The following is a 21,052-nucleotide window of genomic DNA, read 5'->3' as shown; positions in this document are numbered from 1 at the left end:
ACAGGCAGTCGTCCAGGTAAGGATAAATTTGAATCCCTGAAGCCTGCAATGAGCAATTACTGATGCCAGGCATTTCGTGAATACTCTGGGCGCAGTAGATAAGCCAAAGGGCAATGCTGAGAATTGATAATGCTCTGATCCTGCAAGAAATCTGAGGTATCTTCTGCAATTTGGTCGTATGGGGACGTGCAGGTATGCCTCCTTGAGATCTAGAGTTACCAGTCAAGACTCCTTGCCCAGCATGGGAAGAAGCTGCTGTAGGGTCAGCATTTTGAATTTTGGAACAATGAGGTATGTGTTTAAAGCGGACAGGTCGAGAATAGGTCTCCATTGGTTTTCTTTTCTTGGTACCAGGAAGAGTCTGGAGTAAAATCCTTGTCCTTGTTCCAGAGATGGTACCCTTTCTATAGCTCTCATCCTTAGTAAGTGAGTTATTTGTTCTAGAGCTTCTGTCTTCTGATTTGGAGGTAGGTTTGGCATTCCTCTCTTCCTTGGTAGAGTATGGAAGTGAAACCTGTAACCTTGGTCTATTGTCTGTAAAATCCATTTGTCTCCTGTGATGTAATGCCAGTTTACTGAAAATAAGGATAGCTTCCCGCCTAAGGGTGCTTCTAGTTGTTCCCTGGTAGGCGGTGCCAGAGCCAAGTCACTGTGATTGTCCTGTGGAAGTGGTGGTGGCTGGATCTGTGGCTGTACCTCGTTGGTTGTTAGCCTGCCACTGACGTCCCCTGTAGGCACCTCTGGATTGACCCCTGCCTCTTGAGCCTATTCCTGCCTCTCGGAGGTCTGGAGGTGTCTGGAAAGGACCAATTCTTGGAAGGCCAGTTCCTGCTAAACCTTGGAGGCTGGACCTGCAAGAAATCCTTGACTGTCTGGACAGATTTTGCTTTATCTTCCACCTTCTTCAGCACCTGCTGAGGGAGCCAAACAAATTGAGCTTATCCATGGGAGCATCTAGGAGCTTTGATTTAACATGGTCTGGTAAGGACTGCTCTTTTAACCATGCATGTCTTCTGATCACTGTGCCAGTCATGGCTGATCTAAAGGAAGCCTCCAGTGCATCATAGCCGCATTCTAAGGAATGATTACTGACCTGCTGAATGTTATGTACCATTTCCTGTACAGATTTTTTGTCTAATGGTTCAGACGAGGACAGTTTTTTAGTTAACTGGTCTAACATAAATTCCTGATACTGAATCATGTGGAATTGACAGTTCAAGGCCCTAGCTGAAAGAGTAGCAGAAGTGTAAACTTTTTTACCCCATCTCTCTAAGGCCCTAGATTCCCTTTCAGAGGGGAGGGGGTTTTTGGTAGAAGAAGCTGCTACAGCCTTGGGTCCCTGGGAGATAGTTTCGGGGTCTGCAAAAGGGGCCTTATACAAATGATAATGTGTGTCCGGAACCCTGTAGTACCTATCGGGCTTAGCAGGGGCCGGAGGAAGAGAATCAGGAGCAGTACAAGCATCATTAAAAGCATCATCCACAACAGTAAGTACTGGAGGAATGGCTAAAGGCCTATGCTGTGGCAAATGCAAAAAGGTTCTAAGCCTTTTCCTAGAGTCTGAAAAATCCTGGCCCTGCCATTGAAATTGTTCCCTCATAGCATGCAAGGTTTCCCCAAAAGAAAATTCCTCAGGGAGAGGCAGAAGGAATGGAGTCTTCTGCATCAGAGTCCTCATAAGGAGAAAAGGGCCCCCTGGAGGGTTTGAATTATCTGACTAATCAGAGGAGCCATCTGAAGAAACTGGCTCAGGGGGCTCTACTCTAGTCCTCTTCTCTGGAGGTGGGTGAGAGGCCCTGTCTGGATGTGGTTGGGATCCCGGATCAAAGAAATGAGATCCTCTGCTAGACTAAGCATTTGTGAACTGGAACTAGGCCTGTGAGAGGGGGTCTTAGCAGGCACAGATTTGGTAGTTTTTGCTGCTTTAGCCCTGGCAAAGGCCTTAATAGACATGGATGCAGGAGGCCTAGCAGCTCCACGTGCAGGGGAAGAAATATCCAAAGGGATAGTATCAGATAAATCCTGCGAACCTGCAAGAGCAGGTGGGATTTCAGTAGCAGATTCAGCCAGGCTGGATGAGGCCTCGGTAAGTGGTAAGCGTTCGGCCGAAGGAAGAACCGTGGACTCGGTTTCAGCAGAAACCGAGACACTCGCAGTTGGCTTAACCGCGGTTTCGGCCGAAACCGTGGACCGCGAGTGTCGGTCCTTTTCCTTGCGTTTTTTAGAAATTTGCGTAGTCGGAGTATCCGACGGCATAATGTAAGCAAAATCGGAGCCGAAAAACTCTTCAGCAAATTCCGAACGACGTCTAAGCGTCCGTCGGTTGAAAGAAGCACAGGCTAGACAAGCTGCTACGTCGTGGTCTGGGCCTAAACAAGGTAAGCAGTAAGAGTGGAAATCTTTATGAGGTATTTGTTTCCCACAAGTTAAACAGTTATTCACTTTTTCTGACATCGGCTGAGGCAAGAAAGAGTCCCCAACGGGGTACTTAGCTTTTCAGAAGTCTTCGGTACTTGTAGTAGTAATCTCTGGTTTTGACCGACCGGCACTTGCGAACAGCTTCTGCTTCGGGCGCCACGCGGCAAGACGGACTGAGAAAAATGGCGTCGGCTGATGCCTTTATACCCGAAGAACTGCAGCTATGACGTCGGGTGAATTGTGACACCAGCCGAGGCCAGACCCAGACTTTGGAATCCGGCCGACCGAAGGGCTGCCTGACGACAGGACAACCCATTTGTAAGGACTGCAGATGCATCCTTGAAGGACATCAGATGGGTTATCCTGCCGTCAGGCGGGTCCTCGGTCGGCCGAATTCCAAAGTCTAGGTCCGGCGTCAGTTGTCGTCACTTCTTCCCTGACGTCAGTGCGGCAGGGGTATAAAAGAGCCAGCTGACGCCATCTTCTTCAGTTTTTCTTGCCCCAGATGTCAGGTGCCCCCAGAAAGAAGGCAAAACATAAACTTATGTAGTCATGCAATATAGAATAATCAAAAAACAGTAGTTTGCAAGCAAATACACCATAAAAGAAAACCCCAAATAGGTTGTATGAGAAGGTGTTTGCCATAAGGCCTGTCCTAAGAGGGGATGGAGGGAGGGAAACCTGGACTGCAGCTGTATGAGCACTCGAACATCTACATTTATGGTAGGTACAAAACTGTACTATGTTCATCGTCCATACAGCTGCAGTCATAACAGATGGGTAGAATCCCAAAGCTAAGTAGGGGTGGCAGGCACTATGTGGAAGTAGGAGGAGCAAGGATGCCCTGCAAGACAGCTGTGGCAAATCCCGCTCTAGATTTTGAGTAAAGTGGAAGGTGATAGTGTTTGGAGAAAAGTGTGCACTGAACTCCAAGTGGCTGCTTCCAAAATGTCCTTGGTAGGAACCCCCCTGAGGAAAGCTGCAGAGGTAGCTGTGGCCCTTGTGGAGTGGGACCTGATGCTTGAAGGCACAGCTTTTCCATGAAATGAGTAACAAAAGCGTATGCAGTGGGCTATCCATTTTGAGATTGTCTGTTTGGAGATAGCCTTTCCTTGAGCACCTGTAGCATAGGACACAAAGAGTTGCTCGGATTTCCTGAATGGCTTTGTCCAGTCCAAATAATAACGTAGTTGTCTGCGAATGTCCAAGGAATGCAGTAGTCTTTCCCCTTTGTTTTGTGGGTTAGGGTAAAAGGTAGGTAAGTGGATAGTCTGATTCAAGGCTACACTGGATACTACCTTTGGCATAAAGGTAGGGTTGGTTCGTAAGGAAACTCTGTCCTGATGGAAAATGATGAAAGGTTGCACAGCCATGAAAGCCTGTAGTTCCGAAACCCTGCGTGCTGAGGTGATAGCCAGAAGGAAGGCTGTTTTCCATGACAAATATTGTAGTTCTGTTGAAGCAGCTGGCTCAAATGGAGGAAGGGTCAGTTTTGCCAATATGAAGTTGTGGTCCCAAGCAGGGACTGGTGGTTTCCTTGGGGGTTTTATATTCTTAGCCCCTCTGAGGAACTGTCTTAAGAGAGGATGAGAGAATAAAGGAGGATCTGTGTTGTATTGTGCAGAAATGGCTGAAGCATGGATTTTGATGGAGGAGAAGGAAAGTCCACTGTTTAACATCTCAGCTAGGTACTGTAATATTTGAGGTATATTTATTACCCAAGGATTCTGGCCCTTTTTCTGATTCCAGGCACAAAACCGCTTCCATTTGGTGGAGTAGGCTTTTCTAGTAGAAGGTCTTCTGGCCTCCAAGATGACATCCTGCACCTCCTTGGAGAGGAGGGTCTGTTGTGAAATAAAGGGATTCTCCATGCGGCTAGATTTAGGGTTTTGAGCTGGCTGTGAAGAGTTTTGAAGTTGTGCTGGGACAACAGAAGAGGCACTAGAGGTAGGATCCATGGTGGGGAATGTGTCAGGCCAGGCTCTTCAGGAGTGGATACCAGTGTTGTCTTGGCCAGTCTGGAGCAATGAGAATCATTTTCGGCCTCTCTGCTCTGGCTTTTAATAGAACTTTGGGCAGCAGAGGGAGAGGCGGAAAGGCATAGACTGTCAATGTTGTCCAATTGAAGGAAAGTGCGTCCACTTTCCAGGCCTGTGGATGATAGGTCCTTGAGCAAAATTTTTTCAGTTGGTAATTTCTGTGGGTAGCAAAGAGATCTATGTCTGGCTGTCCCCATGCCTGAGTTATCTTTGCGAAAACTTGAGGATGCAAATTCCATTCGTGTGGATCCGTCATATTTCTGCTTAGGCTGTCTGCCAGTGTGTTTTCCTTCCCTGGCAGGAATTGTGCCTGAAGTTGGATTTGCAATTCCAGAGCTGTGTTCCAAAGGGTCATGGCTAGTCTGCACAGGGGGTATGAATGAGTTTCCCCCTGTTTGTTTATGTACCACATCACTGTGGTGTTGTCTGTCCTTATCAATAGCTGGCCTGGATGCAGTAGGTCTTTGAGGCCATAATAGCATTTTGCACTACTAGCATTTCCTTTTGGTTGATGTGTAGGTGCTTCTCTTTTTGGGACCATTTTCCCTGAATGCACTGATCTTTCATGTGTGCCCCCCAGGCATAGTCCGAGGCGTCTGTTGTGATGATGTGATTTGCTTGAGGTATGCAGAAAGGGAGACCTTTGTTTCTTTGGCATGCTTGAGCCCACCACAGAAATTCCTTTTGAAGACATAGAATGAGTGGTATAATTGTCTCCAAACTGTGGCTGTGTTGAGACCATAAGTTTTTTAGGTACCAGTGAAGTTTCCTCATATGCAGCTTTGCACATGGGATCAGCAGGATGCAAGATGCCATGAATCCCAGAGCCTGCAGGACTTTCCTTGCAGTCAGCCTGGTGAAGGTTGCCATTTTGCTGAAGTATTGAGATAGTTGCCCTTGTTTGCCTGGCGTGAGGTAGGCCATCTGGGTGTATGTATTCAAGCTGGCACCCAGGAAAATTATTGTTTGAGAGGGTATTAGTTTTGATTTCTTTTTGTTGACTGTGTATCCCAGAAAGTTCAACAGTCTTATCACAAATGCCAGGTGCTGCAGTAGTATGTCCTTGCTGTCCACTTGGATCAGGCAGTCATCCAGATATGGGTATATTTGTATTCCTTGAAGTCTGCAGAAGGCAATTACTGATGCCAGGCATTTCGTAAACACTCTGGGTGCAGTAGATAAGCCAAAGGGCAATGCAGAGAATTGATAATGTGTTGAACCTGCAAGAAATCTGAGGTATCTTCTGCAATCTTGTCTGATAGGGACATGCAGGTATGCCTCCTTGAGGTCCAATGTTACCAGCCAAGACTCCTTGCCCAGCATGGGAAGAAGCTGCTGTAATGTGAGCATCTTGAATTTTGGTACCTGTAAATATGTGTTTAGGATGGATAGATCTAAAATAGGTCTCCAATCTTTGTCTTTCCTTGGTACCAGGAATAGTCTGGAATAAAACCCTTGACCTTGTTCTTTTGCAGGCACCTCTTGAATAGCTTTCATGTCCATGAGAGTTGAAATTTGTTTTTGTGCCTCTGCCCTTTGATTTTGTGGCAGGTTTGGCATGCCTCTCATTTTTGGAAGGGTGTGAAAGTGGAATCTGTAGCATCTGTCTATAATGTCCAGGATCCATTTGTCTTTTGTGACAATATGCCAATTTTTTGAGAATAATGCCAGTTTTCCACCTAAAGGTGCTGCCATTAAAGCTTTGCATGGCAGGTAAAGGGGAAAGTCATTGTGTCTGCTTTCTGAATGACTGTGATCTATCTTCTCCACCTCTTGGGGTTGGTGCTTGCCATTGCCTGGCTCTGAATGATCCTTGAGATTGCCCTCTACCTCTCAGGCGCCTGTATCTGCCTCTTTGAGGTCTGTCCGTGGCTGGAAAGGACAAATTTTTTGAAGGCCAGTTTCTGCTGAAACGTGGAGGTTGTACCTGCAGGAAATCTTTCACTGTATGCATTGATCTCGCCTTTTCCTCCATTTTCTTTAGTACCTCCTCAGCTTTAACACCAAACAATACATCTTTTTGAAGAGGTGCATCTAGTAATTTAGCTTTGACATGATCTGGCAAGGCTTGTTCTTTGAGCCAAGCATGTCTACGTATGACAGACCCTGTAACAGCAGCTCTACATGAGGCCTCTAAAGCATCAAAACCACACTGCAAGGTATGTTTACCCACTTGCTCTGCACTATGCAACAAATCCTGCAACTCTTTTAAATCTGGTTGCTCAGGTTGTGTCATTTTGCTTTTCAACTCAGATAATAAAAACTGTTGATACTTTAACATATGGAACTGACAGTTTAATGCCCTCATGGTTAAAGTGGCCGAGGTGCACACCTTTTCCCCCCACCTTTCTAAATCTCTGGAATCTCTCGCTGAAGGTAATGGGTTTTTAGCAGTAGAGGCCTTAATTCCCTTGGGACCCTGTGAAATAGTTTCTGGGTCAGCAGTATGGCTTTTGTATAGGAACTGGTGTGAATCCGGAACCCGGTAATACCCGTCTGGTTTAACGGGAGCTGGAGGTAAAGAATCTGGGTTGTGGCTGGCTTCTGTGTACACATCATCTAATATATCTAAGACAGGAGGGATAGCCAGAGGCCTATGCTGGGGAACAAGAGAAAATCCCTGAGCCTTTTCTTGGAATCTGAGTAATCTTGGCCTTCCCAGTGAAAGTGTTCTCTCAAAGTATGTAGGGTTTCCCCAAAAGAGTAGTCCTCAGGGGGGGGAGACCGAGGGAATAGACTCCTCTGCATCAGAGTCTTCAAAAGGGGAATATGTATATTCCTGGTCCTCAGAATGTTCAGAGGTAATAGAGGCTTGATCTGAGGAAGGGTAGTCTTCCTCTAATCTGGGCCTTTTGTCTGAGGGGGGTTGAGAACCCCTGATAAGAGTAATCAAATCCTCAGCCATTTTGAGCATCTGTTTTTTAGGCATGGGGCCTTGAGAGCGGGTCTGTGGTCCTTGTTTTTTAGTTTTCATGGCTGCTTTAGATTTTGTGAAAGCCTTAATAGAGAAGGAGGAAGGTCTGAAGACACATTGAGAAATGGCAGGCCTGTCTAAACTCTGGGTTTCCCCGTCAAAAGTGGCGTCGGTATCTGTAGTCGGAATGGGGGCCGAGGAGCCTGCGACCTCGGGCACAGAAGACACCGGTAATGAAGTGTCATCGGTACTCAGGGGCTGCGTAGGCGCCTTGCTGAGAACCGGTAGTCGGCCTTAGCGTGGTGTCAGTAGAAGTCACGGGCCTCGTATGTCGGTCCTTATCTTTGCGTCTTTTACTCAAAACTGGAGTCGGAGCATCCAACGACATAATATAATTAAATTTTTTACCAAAATAGTGATGGGCGAACTCCGCCCGACGCTTGATAGTGCATTTGTTGAATCTAGCACAAAAACGGCAGGCCGAGATGTCGTGGTCTGGGCCTAATCAAGGAATACAGAAAGAGTGGAAATCCTTATGCGGTATTTGCTTCCCACATGAAATGCAATTATTAACTTTGTCTGACATCGGTCTGAGGCAAGAAAAGTTTCCCCAATGGGGTACTTAGCTTTCAAGAAGACTTCGGCTGAAATATTTTCGTAAATCTCAGGAGCTGGCCGACCGGCACTTGCGAACTGCTTCTGCTTCGGGCACCGTGCAGAAAGAAAGACTGAAGAAGATGGCGTCAGCTGGCTCTTTTATACCCCTGCCACACTGACGTCAGGGAAGAAGTGACGACAACCGACGCCGGACCTAAACTTTGGAATTCGGCCGACCGAGGACCCGTCTGACGGCAGGATAACCCATCTGTTATGACTGCAGCTGTATGCACGATGAACATCAGCCTCCAATTCATCAGTTTTGTAATATCTTTTGTTTAGTTTTTTTTTTTTTTACCAAACATCCTTAGCTGCCATAACAAAAGCCTCTCTAATCCAAATTCCTAAATATTTCATCTTATCATGTTCCCATAAATATGGGTATTGCTGAAGCAAGTTGTGTGTGGGCACATAATGTATGGCTATAACAGTTCTCTTATCATCATTAATTTTATATCCACAAAAGATATGAAACTGTTCCACAACACTGAGATGTCCTTTTTCTGCATTTATCAAGTACAAAACAATATTATTTGCAAATAAAGCCATCGTTCCTTGATAACTATATTAATGTTGTGTCTTTCGCCTTATCCCGGTTAGGGGTCGCCACAGCGGAACTCCGGTCCGCTAATGATTGGTAGTGGATTTTTACGTGCCTAGTTACCAGCCCTGACGCACAACCTTCAACGAAGGCACGCCCATTCACGCATGCCTCCACCCAGAAGACGCTCTAGCTGAGAATCGATCGTGACAACGTCTTGCTGTCAGGCGACAACGTTACTGCAGCACCACTACCGCGGGTTCCTTGACAACTATACTAATAATATCCTTGAATTTCTGAGTTTCTTATTTTCTTTGCCAATGGCTCCAAATACAAAACAAATAAAGGGGAAAGAGGACACCCCTGCATGGTTCCTCTGTTCAAACACAACTTATTGAAGAGGAACCTTCTCATTTTAATTCTTACCCCCAATCCTTCATGGATTCTTCTTATTAACCTTATTATTGCATTAGGCAATACACATGTTTCCATTGCCCTGCTCATAAAATCCCAACTTATTCTGCTGAATGCTTTCTCTGCATCAAGTCTGACCAGAACAGCAGTATTTTCTTAGATTTTACTTCCCCCTTGGATCATCCACTTTCTATAAATCTTATCAAATGCTTGCCTCCCCTCCACAAACCACAATGAAACATAAAGTCAATGTCAGCAATACCTTTGCCATTTTATTAGCTAGTAAAAACATAAACACTTTATAATCATAGTTTAAAACTGAAATGGATCTATGTCCTCTGAGTAATACAGCCACCATGGCTTTTTCCAAGATGTTGGTGCTTCTCCTCTTTTTAAAGTACTAGCAAACAAAACTTACAGTATCTTTATCATGTTCTTCCCTCATAACTTCACAATTCTACAGGAAAACCATCTGTTCATTGAGGCTTCCCTACAGATTGATTATACATCACTGTTTTTATCTCATCTCCTCCAGTCTTAACTATTAGTTGTTGTACCTCATCTTCCTCTAACCCTGGCATAATTAGTCTTCCATAAATATATCCATTCATATTTTTTCTTGGTTTCTACATTATTTTGCTTTATAAAAAATCCATAAAATGTCCAAAATTTCTCTAACATCTCTATAGGATCTCTGGTTATTTTTCTTGTTATAGGTTCTTTAAGTTTGTCAAGAACTCTTTCTACTTTCTGTTGCCCAAGTCATATGATAAAAATTTTTGTGCTCTGGAGTGGTTATCAAAAGCTTAACAATCTTTCTAAACTTATGCATACAATCCATACACTCCTTTATTTTCTCTTTAGCCCTCTGCATTTACTCCCTCTCGTGTTCTATGAGATTCCTCTTATTTGCAATATTTTAACCTTTGTTAGCCCTTGTATGTAATTCCTATTACTTCTTAACCATATCTCTTTCTCTTTTATTTCTACCCTATTTTTAAAATCCATTTTCATTTTATCTCACTCACTAGCAATCTCTTCTGAAGAAAATTCTCTTTTCTCTATTAACTCTCAAATAATTTCGACTACGTGTTCTTTACAATTATCTCTTTTTAACAGGTAGGTATGCATGCCCTAGTGTCTCATTTTTACTTCATTACCCTGCATTTTTATCTCAGTTTTCATCAATAAATAATCTGAAATAGTTATTGGAAGTATGTCAACCTTTCAATTAAACACGCATGTTCCTATGAAATACAATTATTTATTTACTATTAATTCACCAGGTAAATGGGCTGGTTTATTGACTCTTTTCAGCCATAACCCAAACTCAAAGAGCAGAAAATATATCACAGTCTTTCAAGCAACAACATTATATACAAAAGGAGTATCTAGCAAAATTCATAACATATGGCAAAAAAGATGCTGAGAGAACTTCGAACACAGGTCCTTTATAAAAATAAGTTAAAGTTTAGTGCTTTCATCCTTATGAAAAGGGGCTTCTTCACATTTTGATTTCTTTCCAAATGTGTCTCATGCAGAATTGCTATTTGCATTCTGAATGTCTTAATATTGTCTTAATATTCAAACTCTTTACTTTTGTCTAAACCTGTAAGAACATTTACATATCAAGATAATACGGACAGAGTAGCCATTATGATAAAAAATCTATTGTTACAACCTATTACATCACATTTTTGAAGGTGTTATTCCAACTTTTGTTTACACGCATACACTAATGTTTGGCAGGCTGGTCTTTTATACAGTTGTTTTTTTTCATCCCCATTTGAACCTTTGTCACATTTTCAAGACTTTTTGTTTTAATGAAACTCCTCAAAAAATAAATACATTTTCAGAACATCCTGTCCTCTTTTAACTTAGAACAAACACACAAAACTATGTAAATTTTCAACAAATGGAGGTTAACCCTCACAACAGGAAGAACTGCCCAAAACTGACAGCTGTACCCACAGGCATTACCTAATTTAAAATTAAGGTTGCCCATGCCAAAGGGCATGTTACAGCCTGTATTCTCACTTACACTGATTGCTGTGTGTGTTCTTTTCTTATCTCTGTTCCCCTCACAAACATGAAAAACAACTTGTATGTTTTCAGAAAACATTAACTTTTAGCCCTAAGAAAAATGCACTGATTAACTTTAAATAACATACACTTGTGCACTGTTCTATTAAATGCATTTGCTGTGGTATTACATAATTAGTAAGTTTAATGCTACTGACTACCAAAAAAGCAATTACTAGAAAATGGAAGTCAAAATCTAAATTAATGTAGCTGAAATATTGAATATCATGCAGAAGATGAAAGAACTGGAGGTGGGATCTTTAGAACAGGGAAGAAGCAAGTTAACTAAAATAAATGGAAGTTGTGGGAATAACACATACAAAATAATGTTCCGGTGTTTAAGAGAAGGCAGGACACGATTAATTTATGTAAAGCTGGAATGAATGGAAATAGTTAAAAAGCAAATATTTGTATGCTGCATAAAAATAAAATGGAAATGCTGCAAAAAAAAAAAAGCATTAAGGCTACTGGAGAGACACTTCCCATAATTTCAGACTTTGTTTTTCACTGAACTGATTGCCACTGTACCTTTACATTGTGTACTTCCCTCAGCAAAAAATGCTCAGTACTCTCAAGATTAATTGCTTGCACATGCAGACAGCTCATCTCCATACAAAAGTAGTCAACATTGAGGAAAAAAAACATCTAAAACTTTGCAGGTGCATGAAGGACTCTGTAAATGTCAATCAGAACACAACATACAGAATTCCCCTGACCAACTTTCTTTGGCTGCAGACTTGTCTCCCAGTAAGAATATTTTTCTAATGGAAAAAAAGCTAATATCTTTGCAGATGCAAGAAACTTAGCATGTTTTATGCTTTTCATCATTCTCTCTTATTTTTTAAACTTATTTGCTTACAAAACATTGTAGCTTAAGTCAAGGACATTAATAAAGACATCTATCTTTGTAAAGCAGGGGAATTAGTATTATCTTAATTCTACATATAATATAATCAGTACATTTTTACACCCCATTCCCTAAGTCAGCAGCCCAAGACCACAGCATTATAACTTAAATTTGCTTCTGACAGCCTTTCTTATCTTGCTATAGTATAAAGTCCATACTTCTAACCATTAAATACTTGTTTACTTTAATGTCCTTAACACAGTCAACAATCACTGAAAATACTTCCCCCATATTTAAAATTCCCAAGAATGCACATTATACAAAAATTGCTTTACAACATAACATGTAGTTTATATCGTGAACTATGTCATACAAATACTAAGAAGAACAAAAAATTGTTTTACTTACAGTTACTTCTTTTTCTCTTTAACATCCTCCTAAACATTAATAACATAAAGTGGGATATATGTTTTATAGTCCACTCACAACTTTAATAAAGTCAACAAAAATACAGTCTTTGTCAGACACTTTTCCTTGCAAAGACCTTCTACTCTTTCTTTCAGCTGCTCCCGTTAGGGGTCGCCACAGCAGATCAACTGTTTCCATTTCAGAAATATTGTTGATACTTTAAAGTGTCCCATTTATTCACTAATTCAAGTGTTGCTGGTCTTCTTTCTGACTAATAAAGAGATCCATTCCAGAATCTCATGTCTTAGCCATTTGGAAGAAGGCATGCATACTACATGGAGCTCTCCAGTTTAACATATCTATTATTAATATTATATTATATTAATATTATATATTAACATGATCTATACACTGCTTCCAGGCATGCCACTCTTATACAACATGCAGATGACTCTACACTTATCTGCACCGACTCCAACCTATAAATACTTCAAGAAATTAATCAAGAGTCCTTTATGTTTATAGAGATACGTAAATAAATTGTCTTTTATAAGAGCGTGGTCATCGTAATTTGAAGGGTTTGCGTTCTTATTGTGCGTTGGTGTACTTAGCTGGTTTCCCTGCCTGTCAGCTGCTTGTTCTTGGTGGATTTGTTGGTGCTGCAGCCTTTTGTTTTGTTTGGTGATGTTTATAGAATTCTAGGTAGACAACTCACAACTCTTACCCACCAAAACAAAAGCTACTACTTTTCTCTCCTAAAACAAAACTAATATCAAAATTACTTCATTAAATAACACCCTGATTTAACAGTCTCCAATATCAAACTCTTAGGAGTCACCATTGATGACAACATGAAATTTACACTTCTAAGCTGTTTTTAAAAAAAACACCAAAAACTCAGTCTCTTAAGCAGAACAAAACTCTACCTAACAGACATAACTTGAGAAACCACAGCTAACGTCTACATCCTACCTACTCTACTGCATGCCTCTCCACTCTTTACTAACCTAAATACTTACACAGAAACAAAGCTGGAACAATGCTACAATAAAGTAACTTGCTTTGATGCTAATCACTCCTTTAGAACTCATCACTATTCAACCCTTAGACAACTAAATCAGACTGAACAATCACATCACCTCCATTATAGTCAGCTAATATTTGCTTGTACTCTTATATACTACCGTGATAAGTATCCAGCACTAAAAGGCATGCTTCAACACTACCACCCTACAAAAGCTCATTGCTCTAAAGATAAACCCCCTCCTCTCTGTCACTAAAGCCCAAATGAATTATACTCAATCTCTGTAGCCTCCTTATACTCAGTCTCTGTAGCTACCCTCTGAACTGCCTTCCCATATGCTCTCTGGCTTCTTGAAAACCAGTAGGCATTCAGAAAACATATAAGAGGCAACTATTCAACATCATGGCTCTGTATCCATACATCTCTTGGATGTTATACATCTCTAGGAGACATACAGCTACCTCTCAACATCCCAGCTCTGTAGTTGTACATCTCCTGGATAACATCTCTTATTTTTTTCTTCCTCTTCTACTATACCTCTGCTCTTCTCTACTCTGTTACCAGCTATCACTCTTGTTATCACCCACTCCACTTTCTACTTATGCCTCTCTTAACTCTCTTTTACCACTCATTTCATTTATATCTCAAAATTAAACCAACCTTTTGCTATCCATCCTGTCTAAATGACTCAGTACTCTGTACTGACATCTATCTTACTAATTGTTTATTGAATTATATCTATACAGAGTATAATTAGCATAGAAGCCTTACTACTGTATGTAAAGTTAATATCATATCTATTAATTTAATTATATTCTGTTTGCCACTGTTGCTGTTGTATAACTTAAACATTCTGATTGTACTACATTGTACTGAAGCTTTTCTTTCTGGGCCTCCTGGGAAAAGGGGCCTTTGGGCTCAGATGGACTACCCAGTCAACAAATGTAAAATAAATAAATGAAAAATCATCTCCCAGCACCTTAAGTCCAAGAAATTCCTGGTCCTTATAGCCAATTTCTGTTTTTTTTAAGCATTTTTCTTTGGAGCTTAGAAAAGGTTTCACTGGCAAAGTCTCTTTATGAGCTTTATTGGAAGAAAAATGAGAAACAGCACCCACTTTTGCTTGTTGGCTTACCTTTTTATGGATATATATATATTTTTAATTTCTTCCTTAGCCTGCTCTGCATCCAAGAACATCTGACTGTCTATAAAAAATATTCTAAAGACAGCTGGATAAATCAGCTTGAATCTCACACCTGCCAAATGACATTCCCTGATCAATGGGATATATTTGCATTTCTTCGTTCTGGTATACAGAGAATAATCATTTTTCACAAACACTGTCTTGTCTCACATTTTTAATACTTTTCTTTTCTGCCACTATTTTGTCAGGATCAACTCTTTTTGCTGGTATAACTGCATCTTTACTTATATAGGTCTTGGCTGCTTTCTCAAGGCCAGATTTGGAATATACAGTACATGTGCCCTTTCAGTTAACAAATCCTACTGTGGAACACCAGTCCAGTTGCTTATTTTTACATTCATAAAATTAATATAGCCTGTTCCTTCTATTGTTTCCTGGTACAGAAGGCAATGTCATGTTTTCTTTGTGCTTTCCTCTTTCTAACTCTATTATTTTTGGAAAGGGCTCTTCCTGAACAGCCTCATACTCTGCCACCCTTTTCTTCATGTCAACCTCTGATTTTTGCAGTTTTTGTATAGCTAGTTAGCTTCTTTTATTTTTCCAGTCTTTTGTTATTTGAATTGATATATTCCTTCAATGTTCCATTTATTTTAATCACCTCTGTGTATATTTGAGTTATTTTTCTTCTAAATTACTGGAAGCCATCTCTTGAACCAAAGCTGAAGCTTGAAGTGTTTTTTTTGCTGAACAGGTGTCGGATTCTTCCCAGCCAGTGTTTTCTCTTCACCTTTTCTGGTTGATTTTCTTTCATGTTCTTCAAATTTCTTCTTTGCTGGCAACCAGGCAGTGTACTTACCAACCATTAACTGACTTGTACCCAAACTGCCAATTTCACTGGCCCTTTTTTCTCAGTTTCTGTTTTCATACTGAGAGAATTGAAATTAAGCTGTTGATCAGTGTACAGCCATATTTGAAATCAACCTCCTGTCACAGTATCTGGCCCTCTTTCAGTTAATCATTATCCATTCATGTTCAGAATATATCTGAAGAATGTATTTTGCCATAACTCATCGTCTAGCCATCCATGTTCTTTCCAGCAGTACCTTTGCCTTGTGGATAACCTCTAATGTTTTGCATTTTTGGTTTGCACTCTCCAGTTTCATTCAGCAATATTCTATTTTTGCTTAAAGCTTCCATTGCCTCTTCCTTTAGCTTGGTTGGTTACCTTCTTTCTTACATTTGCTACATTCTGTCTCCTTCAACTGTTTATTCCCTGCCTTGGTGCATTTTACAGCCATTCCTACTGTCAGCTGCTGCCATGCTTCCTCATTTTTTAAACAGAACACATCTTTATTAAATTATCATGTATGATATAGGCAATCTTATATTTATATAAATGAAAATAAATCACAGTGATACAATTTCAGTTGCAAATATTATACATTACAAACCGTGCCAACACAACTGTAGCTGCAAACATTATACATCACTTTTAATATAGCCAGTCATTGTCAGTCAACCATTATATAGCTCATTCAAATCCTGTCTTCTTTTAAACATCGTTCCCTCCTCTGTATGTACTGATCCCACAGTTCCCATTATTTCCTATGTAATTTGCTCCTACCCTTTTCTAAAGATCCCAGTTTCAGTTGTTTTATCTCTGTTACTATCTTTGTTACATCTGGTAAAGTGGTTTAGATTTTGACTTCCATTTTCTACTAATTGCTTTTTTGGCAGCCATCATCATTAGACTCAGCAAGGCCTTACTATGTCTATGCAATCCCGATTCTGTATCATAGCTCAAAAAATCATTTCCCTTGTTACTCCAATTGGCTCATCCAGCATCTCCGACAATGCAGTCTCCAGGGAATCTTTAAAGTCTGCCAAGTCATTATACTCCCAGAAAATATGCTGCAGTGCTTCCTTATTTTTTTCATTCTGCCCTGCTAGCAAAAAGAAATCTGTACTATCAACCTTTTGTTCTTGATGCCATTCCTATTCCTATGGTACAGTTTGTGAACTACACTGCAATATGAGCACTATTAACAAGTGGTTTCCTCATATCTACTCTCACATATCCTTGGAGATGGGGAAGACAACATCAACACTATAACTTTTCCTTGTTGGAGTCATCATCTTCTGCTCATATTCATCTTTCATTGGGATTTCCAAAATGTTCATCTCCTACCACACAGTGAAGAAGGGCACATCTCACTCTACTAATGGGAAGAATACGGTTATGTAAAAACACTTGTTATGAAGCTGTTGAAGACTTAGCATCATCAAAGTCACAATGAAATGTGAAGATTGCTGGAAGCAAAATATCAGTCTACTACAAATAGCAAAATGCATAAAAAAAGACAAAGAGACTTACCATCATACTGTTTAACACCATACTCATCTATCTCTATTTCTGAATCTGGCTGAAATGATATATAAAAGCAAGCTATTAAATACTTTATAATGGTAAACACTATCAACCTGTAAAAAATTCTAAGGACAGAGTAAAAATCAAAAAGGAGTAATAAAACAGACAAAATAACATTTGATGCATCTATAACTGTTACACTGAGACATTAATGGACGTGCAGTAACTCACAAAGTATAGTGCAGTACTATGATGCACTTACTCTAATAACAGATCTTCAAAAGAAAATCTTTTAGCAGCAAATATTTTAAATGGACCCCAAATGTCAGTTACCAACTTGTTTGTCATACGTTCAAAAATCCCATGCACAGCAATGAAGCTGGTCTCATACAACCGCTTCTCCAGCATAACAGTCGCACAATGGTTAAACCACTTTGACAAGTTTCAGTCTGGTCACAGGGAGCCCTTATTTGCTCTTTACGAAGGAAATAATCAGCTTGTCAGGTTTTCTGACATAAATGGCAATTTCAAAGTACTATGCAAGCTACCCAAACACATCTAAGGTGCCTGCTTTTACATTTGTTCTTCTGTTCTGGAAGAAAAACTGGCAACTACAGATTAATCAAAGAACAAAACTGAAACTATTTTAAATGTGAAATAAAGACCGGTTCTCATAACCATCCTCTTATTGCTAAAGACTTCAGGAGTTCCTGTACATCATTACCTGCAATTCATAAATGCTTTTAAAAGAAATCTCTGCTAGGAAGAAGTATGTCTTGCAGTAGAGCAGTCTCAAATGCAAGCAGCCTTTAAAGAAGCCTTTGACTATGGGGTCTGTAAACATCTATGGAGTGATAGGAGGCAGCCAGAGGCTACAGAAAGATGTGATATAACAGTAGACAATATCACTGTATACAGCTGGTTCATCCTATAGTTCTGGCATTGGTCAGGATGTGGGATCAAGATATAACTGTCTAAGTGAATTCTTTCTGGCTTTGGCCCTGACATGAATCACCTGTAAAGAAACTGGTAAGCACTTTGGAACTACAACAAATGAAGGCTGAGGATTCTGATGTTTCTAGAAGCAGTGCTGTCACTTGTTGCTGAGATTAAGGTATTCTGCATCTAGAAAAAGGTGCATTAGGATGATAAATGCAACTGTGGTAGCAGTACACCTGGTCATGATGTGAGTTTTGTAGTTAATGGCTGAGAAAAGCAGCTTACAGGAAGGCAAAGGCCAAGAAAGCCTATCAGCAGAGGCCGAAATCAAAGCAAGGTCAGAAGAAGGATACTTACAAAGAAACTTGAAAGCTTCAGGGGCCTTCTGATACACTGGTTAATCCCAGGAATGTTACTATGTGATGGTTTTATATTGTACGTATCAGTTTAGTGCTATGTTATGATAACTTGTCCGATACAGCTCTTTTTTACCATCCCTTTATTCTTATACTTTTCCATATTCTCTTGCTTTGACTCACTGTGGTCATTCCTCCATTTATTTTTATAATAAGTGTTAACTTTGTTGCCTCAATATATTAAGACAGTTTAGTAGAGTTTTTCTCTTTTCTTTCCTTTCAGAGCCTGGGGTCACTACACTCAACCCAGATACTGGTAAAGCTGTGCCACAAGGGCCAACTCCTAAACATTATCACTGAAAATTTTGAGTTTGTACAATGTAAGCAAATTTAACTTGAAGAACCGTGTTTTGTATTAACTTCACCTAGTTAAATACATGTCTGCCTGTACTGGCAATTAGTTTTTAACATCCCCCCTCCTACAGAGTTGCCCTTGCACTCTAAGGACCACTTACAAAGTTGGCTACTGTCCTTTCTGTTGACCAATGGATTACACTGTACATGCCAGTTACTTAGTCTTCCTAGCTAACAGTTTCTGTATTCAGGAAACTAAAGAAAACTTGCTCTAATTGGTGACTCTCTGCTAACTGCTTTATACTGACTATAAACTGATTACTCTCTGTTTTAATTTGACCCGAGCATGGAATCCAGCTGCACTCCCCTATGCTACTCCTAATTCCCACCAAACCCGCTCTGTTATAATTTGACCTGAGGGTGGAATCCCACTAAGCTTCCCTATTCTACTCCCAATTCCCACCCACCCCCTCTGTTATGATTTGACCTGAAGGTAAAACTTCCCTGTAAATCCTAAATAGCCTTGCACCTGCTAGAAGGAACAGACTAAAAACAAATAATGCAATTTGGCTATCCAAAAAGAGTAGAATGCTAATTCAGGATAGAGAAAAAAACATTGAAAGAATGACAAAATCATAGAACACCACAATATCTTGAAACCTTCAGAAAGCTTTGCAACCTTGCAACAAGCAAATTAATGAAGACAAAAAAGCTACCCTAACCCTTTCCCAATAACCATCACTTGAAACCTCAGTACAATTCATCTCTTGTTTTATGGATAGTACAGCATGTTTAATGAAGGATTCTCCAACATCTAACCAAAAGCATGCCCAGCAGCCACTTATAACCACAGCCACTTTCACCTTCAAACCTGTGCCCATGTCCTATATAAAACTACTCTTAAACAAACTCAAACCATGCTCTACTTCAGCTGATGACCTTTTAAGTGAATACCTTAAAACAGCAGCAGATAGCATTGCCTACCTAGTCTTGATCCTTATATATAGGTCACTCCAGGAATCCCACATTCTCTCTATCTGGAAAAAGTCAATCATTATCCCTCTGCATAAAGGAGGAATTTCAACAGACATTATTAACTTTAAACATATAACAATTTTATCCCCCACCTCTGCAAAATACTTGAAAAATGTATTCAAAAACAACTGCTAAACTATCTCCTGCAGGAAGAACTCCTATCCCCCACACAACATGGCTTCCATCCTTCCCATAATACTAACACCACACTTCTAACCTATACAGATACTATCAATAAAGCTAGAGATAGTGTCAAATTAGTCTCTCCTCATTTTTGGACTTGTTTAAAGACTTCAACATAGTTTGTCACAGCAAACCTCTTCTTCAAATATCCTCATTAGGTCTTTCTCAGCCCACCCTTCTATGGTTCAAAAGTTACCTAACAATAGGTATCAGTCAAATGGCATTCCATCTTCTCTCTGTACCTCCCAGTCACCACCAGTGTACCATATGGTGCTATCCTTGGTCCCTGCTCAATAAAATTCTCACCAACACCTCCACACATCCATACAACAGGCCCCCAAATGCACTACGCAGATGACTTCAGACTCATTTTCACATCTGACAACATGGCAACCTACAAGAAATTACACAGGAAGCTTTAACAGCAATTGAAACATGGCTTTGTAACCCACAAGTTGTGCTCAACCACTGAAATCACATCTCATAAAATTTCATATATGCAGGTCGAATTTAAGATTATCATCTACCATCATCCCTAATAATTTGCTACAACAAAAACTCATCAAACACTAGGGATGCTTTATAGAGCCAACAACTTTCTCACTGAGACAACTAAAGCTACATTTGCCACTACTTATCTCCTCCCCACACTTCTTTGCGGTGCTCCCTTCCTTACTAACCTTCAGACATCATAAAAGTCAAAATATGAGCAATGCTATAACAAAACAAGCAAAGAAAGCCCAAGGAATTAACTGTGTGGTGTGAAATAAATCCAAGATAAATGATAAAAAAGCACACACACACAAAAACACGACAGAGTAAAATAACCACCAAGTAAAAATGAACTTATTTAACATTAAAACTGGTGAGTGCTTTCGCTATATAAAATAGCTTCTTCAGACCAAAAGTGAGAACATATGTTTATATAGCTAAAGCGCTCACCAGTTTTAATATTAAATAAGATTATTTTTACTTGGTGGTTGTTTTAATTGTGTTTCTGTTTGTGTGTGTGCTTTTTTATTGTTTACAATGCTATAACAAAGTTGTTAAATTTGCAGCAAATACCTGTTTTAGAACCCACCGCTGTATAACGCTAAAAAGACTAAACTGGTTAGAACTACTCCATCAACTAACATATACACAGCTTATTACCTAAAAAATTATCCAGAATCCATTTGCTTGTCCAATACTAAATGGCATTCTACACAGCTATATTCTTAGTTAGTCATTATGATCCAATGACCAAAAACTCCTGTATGTCCACAAACCTATCAATTTGGTAGGGTACTGTCTGTATTTGTACTGTGTTGCCAACGCCTGGAACTGCTT

General features: G+C 40.2%; 1 protein-coding gene across 2 annotated transcripts in view; it reads right to left on the bottom strand.

The window, feature by feature from the left end:
• Nucleotides 1-21,052, bottom strand: part of NMRK1 (nicotinamide riboside kinase 1) — a 785,964-nt gene that overhangs the window by 347,991 nt on the left and 416,921 nt on the right. For both annotated transcript variants that reach the window (XM_044060845.1, XM_044060846.1), the window contains exon 5: nucleotides 16,863-16,911. In XM_044060845.1, the coding sequence (XP_043916780.1) occupies nucleotides 16,863-16,911 (49 nt within the window). The remainder of the gene's footprint in view (nucleotides 1-16,862; nucleotides 16,912-21,052) is intronic.

Source organism: Protopterus annectens, chromosome 2.part0 (genome assembly GCF_019279795.1).
Source record: "Protopterus annectens isolate FY-2018-M chromosome 2.part0, PAN1.0, whole genome shotgun sequence".
NCBI lineage: Eukaryota > Metazoa > Chordata > Ceratodontiformes > Protopteridae > Protopterus > Protopterus annectens.
This window is presented reverse-complemented; position numbering and strand designations above follow the sequence as displayed.